This window comes from Chinchilla lanigera, unplaced genomic scaffold (assembly GCF_000276665.1).
Source record: "Chinchilla lanigera isolate Chin_1 unplaced genomic scaffold, ChiLan1.0 scaffold00067, whole genome shotgun sequence".
Lineage (NCBI taxonomy): Eukaryota > Metazoa > Chordata > Mammalia > Rodentia > Chinchillidae > Chinchilla > Chinchilla lanigera.
This window is the reverse complement of record NW_004955468.1, coordinates 9,680,467-9,690,892: the sequence shown is the minus strand read 5'-3', so window position 1 is coordinate 9,690,892 and position 10,426 is coordinate 9,680,467. Positions and strand designations below refer to the sequence as shown.

The following is a 10,426-nucleotide window of genomic DNA, read 5'->3' as shown; positions in this document are numbered from 1 at the left end:
TCGAGCCTTTTCTAAATTCTGTGCCTGTTAGTGCAATGCTGCAGAATCTAGAGAGGAAGGATGTAAGTAATTAGCATTTATAAACTCATTCATAATATACTCTCCATAACTCCACTAACTGATAACTCATGACCCCCAACCATCAAGCAGAATAAGAACCAGTCATTTCAAACTACTCATCATTCTTTAAGTGGAGAATGCTGCCTTTGTGTCTGCAGATAAATAGCAAAGATCCCTTCCATTCTGATTCTTCTCTCTGCTCACCTTTAACCCCTGCTCAAGGGCCATTATCTCTCTGAAGTCTTCCCTGTTTACCCTCAAGTAGAAGTGGCCATTTCCTCTATGATGTCTGCAGAGTTTATCATACTTTTCCTTTTTATAAAGCATCTTCTTGTTGTGCAGCAGTTTTCACATGCTATTGCATTATTAGACCATTTTCCTTCTGCCTGTGTGTGTATGTATGTGTATCTCTGTGTGTGTGTGTGTATGGTGTCATATTGGAGATCAAACCCAGGGCCTTTGCACTGAGCTACATTACCAGCCCTTTTATTTTTAATTTTTAATATTTTGGTACAGGGTCTGGCTAAGTCTCCCAAACTGGGCTCAAGCTTTCGATCCTTCTAGTTCAGGTTTTTAGCGTTAGATCACATTCTTTCATTCATCCTCACACTTTCTCCATCAATCACATTCCCAGCTATTCATAGCTGCTGAAAACTTTTTTGAACATAATAATGAATAAATGAAGAAATAAAGGATTAAAAACCAGTGCCTGTAATGGACCAAGCTCTGTGCCAAGTGACTGAATATTACGAAGAAGCTAAGATGTCCCAATATAGAGAAAAAATTACTCTGCTTGAAATAGCTATGCTTGTGTTACCAAATGAGGTTGAAGGTTTGGCTAATCTAGAATTGAATTTCACACACAGCTTTACCTAATAATACAGCAGGGAGGTCTTGGGATGACTGAGGGTCTTGCTGCCCAGTCTCTGTCCATCGCACTTAGACTGAAGACTACTTGAGCTCAGCAGTCAGGGCATCTATCTCCACAGGGAGCCAAAGCCTCTCAGCTCTGATGATGGGCTTACGTGAGCAGAAACACAAAAACAGAACAACCTATGATTGGACCCTTTGCTTAGCCCCAGAAAATCTGGTTGGAAGGTAATAAAGCAGTCCTATAGGCAGAGATGAATACCTTCACTGAGGATTACAGCCTATAGGATGGGCCTTCAAGGCTTTCTCTGGATTTATTCTATGACCTGTGGCTTCCACGTGCTCTAAGCACCTCTTTCTGAAGTAAAGGAATCCAAGTTGTTCTACCTCTTCCACAGTCCCTCCTTGGAGGCTAAGTGCCAATGAGAGATGGTCACATGCCTTTCCCTGTGGGAGCTGTTTCCCTTGTTTACATAGTGCAGAAGTGAAGCAGAGATGGGTGGAGCTTGGCTCACAGCAGAAGCAAATCAGAATGCCTGTTTACTTTTCATTTTTTTCTTTCAGCATCTTTCTGTCAGTTCCAGCCACCTCCCTTCCTCTAGATTCTAAACATGCTGAATTCAGCAAGTCCAACTCTGTAAGTTCTGTCTCTTGGGTCCATTGGTTACTGGCCATCTGATAATGCTTCTGCTGCACCCAAGGACTGGCCTCTCTTCCTCCTCTTAGCCCACTTGTAGCCAAAGCTGAACACTACTGCTCCGAGCCTACTTTCAGCTTTGAGTTTCAGCTTTTGACTTTCAGCTGTCCAGATCATGGCTCTGCTATTCACCTTGATCCTTGGTGAGTATCTCTGCTCCTGTTGATTTAGATTTTGGAGTTATCTGGAAACTTTAGAAAAAACCTTTCCCTACCCATATTCAGATATCTTTCAAGGATGGCTTTCTTCCTCATTTCTACACTGGGCAACTATTTTAAAACCTAAAAATACCTTTATTCAATCTAATTTATAGTATGCTTTGATTGCCAGCTGTTTTCTATTTTCTTGTATTTGCACCAACAGAATTATAGCAGCTCATCTCATTCCACTTTGAAATAACTCTATCTATATATCACATTTAGTGGCAGATGCCTGTAATCCTAGCACTCTCTGAGGCTGAGACAGGAGGATGGCAAGTTTGAGCCCAACCTGGGCAACTTAGTGACTTAGTGAGATCTTGTCTTGAAAACAAAACAAAACAACAACAACAAAAAACAATTAGAAAAGGGCTGGAGATGTAGCTCAGTCTGAAGGGCCTGGGTTTTATCCCAAGTACTTAAAAGAAAGAACACAAAGGGAAGCAGCAGGTAGAGCGGGGCAAGAAAGCAGAGCTGCAAAAGTATCACCTTTCACTGATCATTTTGTCTGTTTCCCTCTGAAAAGTGATTCATATAATGTTTCTCTAATTTTCTGCAGTGTCTTCCTGCCTAGGTTAGGCTAGAAATTATCTTAGATAATACGGAGACTTTGGAACCAAAGAGAGCTGTATTTTAGTCCTGGCTCTTTGATTTCCTAGCTGTCTGAATTTGTAGGTTTCTATACTTCTCCAAAATTCTGCTCTTTAATTTATGAAGTAAAAATAATGTTATTGTTTTCAGAGGTTTGTTAGGAAACTTCTCATAAGATAACAAATATGAGGCCTCTAACAAAGTCTGCTAAACCTCTACTTTAATCAGTCACATTCATTTTTATTGTCTTAGTGATCTAGAGTAGCGGTGATGAACGTATCTATGGCACACATGTTGTAGTGGGCTTTTTTTGTCACTGAAGGAGCTAAAAGGTTCGCTGTCACAGATGTAGGGCATTACCAGAGTTCTTTCAATTTAGTACTCATAGTCCCAGTGTAAGGTGCTGGTTCTATCTTAAACACCCTTATATCCCCAACAGCACCTGACAGCTAGTGCTGCCCCTCACGGATGTTTAACTAAGCCTCCCATGTTCCTTCGAAGTCTCAGCTCCCTCATGAAGTCTTTCTGGTCTGTGCCACTCGCCCGTGTCCACCCTGTGAGTGGCTTCAAGTCACCAACTTTGCCATCTCCCTTTCGCACTTGTGTAACAGTCTTGGCACATTCACTTTTTGTCTCATGTTCACAGGTTTTGTGTGGGAGGCCATGCAAGGATGATGTATACTTCAGTTTGAGACAGTTGCTGACAAGGCCCCACTGAATCTGAGGGTGGCCACATACTGAAGATTTAGGCCATGGGATTAATAAAAAGATATCCACCAACCAGAAGAAAATATTTCAGCATTAACCACTAAAATATTTAGATCTGCCTGACAAGCTCAGGGGTGGAGGTCTAAAGATACTTGCTGTTTCAGAAAAATCCTATAAGATAGGGATGCTGGGTGAGTTATACAGTTGGAAATGCCTAGACCTCAAGGGCTACTGAAGGTCACAGAGTTCAGGACTCTCCCGCATTAAGAGAGAGTCTAGAAGACAGAGGAGTCCAACCAGACAAAGAACCTATAGAAACAAACAAACAAACAAACAAATCCATAAAACACAGTGGTCCCAGGATGTGCTTAGAGCTTAAACCTAGAGATTTGGAACTAAATATAGTCTTGAGCTGTTCCTCTAAATCAGTTGTCCGCAAACCATATCCTACAAGCTTAGAATGACTTTTACATTTTTTTTAATTGTGGGGAGAAAACAAAAAGAAAAATAATATTTAATGACACATGAAAATAAAATAAAATTTCCATTTGTGTGCATGAAGGTTTATTGGAACATGGCCATGTCTTTCTGCCCACAGATACATGGCTGTTGATGCTAGAAGGGTAGAGCTGAGTAGTTGCAACAGAGAACACGAGGCCTACAAAAGCCTAAAATGCTTACCTTCTTGCTTTTTATAGTAAGTCTTTGCTGGCCCTGACCTAAACACAGTGCCGGTGGACACAGGCAAACTCGCCACTCTCCTCTGGTCTCTGCGCTGTCTTGATGGTTCCCTCAGGTGCTCCTGAGTGCATCTTTCCAGCAGCCTCCAGAGCTCTTTACTGTTGAGCCAAGAAGCTGAATCACCATCCTTCTACTTCAGGCAATTACAACCAATCATTCTCATTGACTAGAAAACCAAATCTACCTGTGTGTGGGTTGAGCCACAGCACATGTAAAGGGAACAGGCTGGGTCAGTTAGCTGTGGGAAAATTGGTCTCTGAGGTTCCTGGCCCATGTCCTGCTGTGACCTAGGAGAAGAAAGTCACAGCAGGCTCTGTATCTGCCTGTCCCATGTTCTCTAAAAGGTTAGCAAGTGCCTTCTAGAGTGCTGAATTCTTTGAATAAAGCCTTGGAAACTTACTCTACAACTGCACTCACTTTCTTTTTTCTTCCTTAGCCATTTGTGCTGGACCTGGCCTCTCAGGTAAGATTTGGGGTTGGTGAGATGGGAGGAACGATGTCGAGAGAAAGGCTTCCAGGCTTCCAGGGTTAGGAGAGGGGAAACTTTGAAGCTTCCTGGGCTATGGAGAGAAACTGTACTTCAAAACAGGCCCAATAACCTCCCTTTCTGGTTTCCTATTCTACCCTATAAGTCTTATGTGGGTAAATTTGTACCTCTGGAATCTGAAAGGGTCAATTGTTGTTTAACTTGCCAAGGGACCTCTTCCTACCTTTTCTCTGTGACTCAAGAAGCTTGGCCAGCATCCGAATGAGAGAGCTACATTTTAGGTGCAAAAAGCTCTTTACCCTGTCTTAATTCCTTTGTCATCACTGGGACAGAATACCTGATACCTTAAAGGAGGAGAGGTGTATTTTGGCTCTGGTTTCCAGTTCATGGTCAGCTGACTCCTAGGCAGACATGTCATGGTGGAGGAGCTGGGGCAGAGAACAGCTGCTATTCCCATGGCTGCTAGAAAGTAGAGTGGGGGTGGGAGTAGAGATAAGGTGAGGAAGCACCAGGGACAAGAATATACTCTTTCAGGTCACACTCCCACCTCCAATCAGGATCTACCTCCTAACTGCAAGTGGGCTATGCATCCCCATGATCCAAGAACACTGCGGTGACATTTCAGCTCCTCAGTGCATACAACTGAAGAATGAAATTCCTTTTGCCCTGCTGGTTTCCAGCTAAAATAGATCTCCTTGACAGCCTTACTGGCACCTTTAAATTAGAAATACATCTGATTTTGTGCAGCTTGATCAGCAGAAGACAGAAGGGGTTTCAGCCTCCCTGGGGTGTCTTTGAGCAATGCACCAATTTTGCACCCAAGAAGAGGGTGGGGCTGCCCAGAAAGAATGAGTCCATGGGAGAAGAAGGCTTTGGGTGGTCCACAGTCAAGGAGGGTCTTCATGGATTACTGTTTGTTTTATCCTATATATCCAATCTCTCACTCGATGGCAGAGTCCTGACCTACAAGCTGCTCTTGGTGTGGAGAATCCCTGATGGATGCAATTTGATTCCGTAAAGATGCTGCTTCTAAGATCTCATCCCCATATTCAGATTACTTGGTCTTTTTACTTGGCTTGCAGGGTTGTCACTTATGTCACTGCAGGCAGGAAACTGCTCTCTTTATAACCCTCTACTCCACAGGAGGTTGCTCTCTGGGTTCTTCTCTTCAGCCATTTGCTAATAAAGTAAGCTACAGACACTGCCAAGGACATGGCTTCCCCCAAGGACACCCTAATCCCTACCCTTTACCTTTCACAACTTTTCTCAGCTTTCTATTCCCGCAGTCTATATTTCTTTTACAATAATTCTTTGTTTCTTTTTTGCTTATTTCTTTCTTCCTGGGAACTGCTCCAGTCTTTTACTACATTCTTGCCTTCTTCATTGAAGATGAATAACCCTAATATTAACTATTTACAGGGGATGGGGATTTAGCTCAGTGGCACAGCACCTGCCTGGAAAGTGCAAGGTTGTGAGTTCGATTCCCGGTACCAGAAACAAAACAAAACAAAACAAAACAAAAGAATCTATTAACTATTTACAGTAATACCAACTAAAACTCTAATCTTAGATTCAATGACCTCAAAATTATTTCTGAGTGACTTGAATTACATTTTACCCAGATATATAGCCTTTAAACTCAAATGTGCGATGCTGGAAATTTATCTTAAGTTTTGTCATGAAATCTTCAGTTTCTATCTCTAGTCTCTGTCTATGGCCGTACAACCTTGAATGCATCTGATCTCGTCTATCTCTAGTCTCCACTCTTTATATTGTCCTCCCTTCCAAAAAAAAAAATGAAGAAAAGAAACAGAAACAAATCAGTCAACCACACATAAACTTCTCAGTGCAGTTTAACGTCAGCCAGATTAGAGTTTTCTCTCTCAATGACCGCTCCTGGGTTGATTCCAAGTCTTGGGGAATTTGTGCAGAGCTGAGACAAGAGAACAGTTGGAAAACAGGAGTCACATTCCATCCATGCAGGCATCTGGGTCACCTTATGTGGCTCAGCATGGCCTCTATTAAGCTGTTCACATCCCATTAGAACACAGACCACCAGTCCAAACGGGGCCTTTCCTGGTATAGCAGATCTTTCTCAGCTAACTGTGCCACTGTAGAAAAGAAGTGGCACATTCAGCTCTGAGCTATACTGCTGTCAGGCTCCAGTAGATTTGCTGAGATTGTCTCAAGTTACTAACTCTTCAGTATTTTAAGGGCATAAATCATGAGTTTGCTCATCCCTGTTCTCTGAGTCCATAATACAATACCTGAAACCCATTGTGTGCTCAACAAATATTTATTGTCTGATGTGTTCCTCCCTAGTCTGCACAGCCAGCTCCACCCCACTTGTATATCTTTGCAGGGGAAAGAATTTCTGTTAGTCTTTTCAATATGCAGAATTCAAATCAGGAAACAGAACCAAGTCTTTGATTCTTCAGAATGTATCTGTAGGCAGTGTAGTACCTCCTTGTTACCTCTTAGAATCCTCTACTGTTGTAGAGCCTTTTTGATGATTTGCTGATTTCTGTTTGCTAATATTTTATTGAGTATCTTTGCATTTATGTTTATTAGGGAGATTGGCCTGTGTTCTCTTTCTTGTTTGGGTCTTTCTCTGATTTTGGTATCAGTATAATACCTGCCTCCAGAATGAGTTAAGGAGAATTGCTTCCTTTTCAATTGCATTGAAGAGTTTGAGAAGAATTGGCATTAAATCTTCTCTGAATTTCTTGTAGAATTCAGCTGTGAATCCATCAGGACCTGGGCTTTTCTTTGTTGGCTTTTAATCACATAAAATCTGAAAGGTATAATAGATATTGTGAAAGGTAAAGAAACTTCCCAAAGGGAGGGAACTACTGGGATGAGGGAAAAGAGAAAAAGAAAGAAGGGAAAATATGTATATATATATATATATATATATATATATATATATACATATATATATGTGTGCATACACACACACACACACACACACACACACAGGATAACCGAGAGTTGTACTACTGACTTCTATTGCTTTATTGAAAGGAACAGTTAATGTTTAATTGTTTGATTCGTCTTACATGCCTATATTTGTTTTTTTTTTACATGCCTATATTTGTTGAACTGAGTAACCAATTTGAAGATAACAATATGTGATATAATAACTATTGTTAATTTCCTATCCCCTTGTCTGAAACTCTATTGTTTCTATTGCTTGGGTGTTGTTTTGTTTGTGTCTGTTTGTTTGTTAATGTGTTTTCATTCTTTATCTTTAGAAAGTAAGAAAACAAGGATCCTCTACTGAAATTATTTGGGCTCTGAGACTCTGGGAGCTCTGACTCTTTCCTTGATTTGTGCTTTTCATATTTCTTCTGAGCCAGGAGCTTGGACAAAGGATGGTGCCCCAGGAAGCAGCAAGAATGGGTACAGTTGGGTCACTGACAGCAGAGAGAGTGAGGTTGTTCAACCTAAATTATGTAATTATGTTCAGGCAAAGTTATTCAAATTATGCTTCAATCTGGCTATTGTGGAGAGAGTCAATCATTAAATGTGATCTTCACACCCATGTTCTGTCCTGATGTTTCCATTATTAAACAGTATAATCCCAGGGCTATCATTTCCACGAGGATCTTTTCCCTCATCTATGAAATAGCGCGTAGCTGTGATTACCTCTACTGGCCTTTCTAATTCTGACCACCAGAGTCTAAAAATTCTACAGAATCAATCAATCTCTTTCCGCTGACCTGAAAAAGCCAGCAGTAACATCTAGGTATCTTGAGGTGGAGTGTCTTCACTAGGGTGTAATGGAGTATGTAGTAGAAACAGAGCTCAGAGCTGGAGTCCTGCAGCTCTCTCCTGCTTTGAGCTCTCCATTCTAGTTCCCTAACCTGTCACACGCTCTGTCACTATGGAGGCATCCAAGACTAACTGAGTAAGTACATCTCTGAGCTCCGCCACGGAGCTCCGCCCAGGTCTTTAGCCACTATCCTGTCTCTTCACAGAGACTCCACCCAGAGTACGACTGGTGGGAGGTCCCCACCGCTGTGAAGGGCGAGTGGAGGTGGAGCGGAGCGGCCAGTGGGGCACCGTGTGTGATGATGGCTGGGGCCTGGAGGATGTGGCTGTGGTGTGCCGAGAGCTGGGCTGCGGGGCCGCCAAGAAATCCCCTAGTGGCACTGTATATGGGCCTTTGGCAGAAAAACATCAAAGTATCTTCACCCAAAATGTCAATTGCAATGGGATGGAAGACACCCTGGCTCAGTGCGAACAAGATGAAGAGGTGTATGGTTGTGATCACAATGAGGATGCCGGGGCATCATGTGACAGTAAGTACGGTAGGGCTCGAGGATCATGTACCAGCTGCCCATAGCCTACCTAGCCACTTTTCTTGGTCTTCAGCCCCTGTCCTGCACTTTCACATAGTGGCTAGTCAGCTCTTCATCATGTCTGAAGCTACCACAACTGTGAACCCTGGAAGGAATAATATTCTCACCTAGAACTTTTACTCCTACTAATGTTTTCCTTTTAGTTTCAATCTATACAAAAATGTGTTTCTCTTATTTATGCACATGAAAACGAACATACACCACACAACTAAACATTTGTTGAATGATGTATCCTATGTCTGGGGTGGAGTTCTAACTTTCCTCTAGGAAAGAAATGAACTCACAAGGTCTTATGTGTGCCTTTGGGGTAGTTGCAGTTCTCGTGGAGTCTGCAGTCTTGTCAAGTAGACAGGAGAAGGTCACAAGAAAGCAGCGCAATCTCATGGCTAGTTAGATAGATGGTAGCTAGAGCAATACGTACCTATACAGACCTGCATTTTTTAATTTTAGCTCTCTCATATATTTGCTTTACAAATTTAATAACAATTTCTCCCTTTGTGTATTCCTCTCTTTTGTTAGACTGTGATCTGACTAGGGGGTTGTCTATGTCTCCTCCCACAGACTTTGGAAACAATTACTTTTACCCTGATGCTGAAGTCTCATTCTTATTTCTTAGAAAGGTTGAGGATTGGGATACTTGGTTAATGTTAACATTGAGCTAAGTTTTTTTCCTACCTTTTATGTTTACATAGATAGATAGAAAGGTTCATGTGTACATACTGTAGAGGTTATACTGAGTCTAATTAACTGTCTCATGAAGAACTGAGGAACAGTGAGATGAATGTGAAAGTAATTAGACAAATTAAAATGCAACGAAATCATAACGATTCACCTGACACTAAGAAGCATTCACCTCATTGATTCATTCATCCATTCTCTCAACAAGTATCTATTAGGCAGTGCTCAGCTCTCTAGAGGCTCTCTGGGGGCTCTCGAGGGGCTCTCTAGAATACATTATGCTGAACACAAAGAACTGAGCTTTGTATATCCTGGGACTCCTGTTTTATTCTTGCAAAAAACAGACCCTCTGGCTTTCTTTCTCTGCAGATCCAGAAAGTTCTTCTTCTCCAGAGCCAGAAAGCTCTTTCTCCACAGGCCCAGAGATCCCTTTCTCCCTAGTCCCAGAGAACGTGCGGCTGGCTGGTGGCCCTGGACGCTGTGCTGGGCGGGTGGAGGTGCAGCATGAGGGCCGGTGGAGCACTGTGTGCAAAACAGGCTGGAGCCTCCAGGCTGCGAAGGTGTTGTGTCGGCAGCTGGGATGTGGGAGGGCCTTGCTGGTCCTAAGACAATGCAACAACACTATCCAGGGTCAAGGATCCATCTGGATGAGCATGATGAAATGCTCAGGACAAGAAGCAACCATTCAGGATTGCAATTCTGGGCCTTTGAAGAAGAACAGCTGTACACATTTGGATGACACATGGGTAAAATGTGAAGGTAATGGAAGGTGATGTTTACTTATCCAGACACTAGGTTCATTTGTGGAGATGATTATGAAACGGAAGCTGATTCAAGTAATATATACAACTACTCCATGCACCAATGGACCAACCAGTCAAACTTAGTTATGTAGATTGTCAGCTGTCTTATTTTTAAAAAGGGTATAATGATAACTTTTTTTTTTTTAAAGATAAAAGGAGGGAAACATTAACAGACATACAACATTTTACAACATATCATAAGCACAATACAGACAATACAGAGTTACAAA

General features: G+C 42.1%; 1 protein-coding gene across 1 annotated transcript in view; it reads left to right on the top strand.

The window, feature by feature from the left end:
- Nucleotides 1–561: 561 nt before the first annotated feature.
- The window catches only part of Cd5l (CD5 molecule-like), a 19,374-nt gene continuing 9,509 nt past the window's right edge, over nucleotides 562–10,426 (top strand). Inside the window, exons 1-4 of the mRNA XM_005400134.2 lie at nucleotides 562–1,770; nucleotides 4,301–4,327; nucleotides 8,332–8,655; nucleotides 9,763–10,152. Of these exons, the coding sequence (XP_005400191.1) occupies nucleotides 1,743–1,770; nucleotides 4,301–4,327; nucleotides 8,332–8,655; nucleotides 9,763–10,152 (769 nt within the window). The 5' untranslated portion in view covers nucleotides 562–1,742. The remainder of the gene's footprint in view (nucleotides 1,771–4,300; nucleotides 4,328–8,331; nucleotides 8,656–9,762; nucleotides 10,153–10,426) is intronic.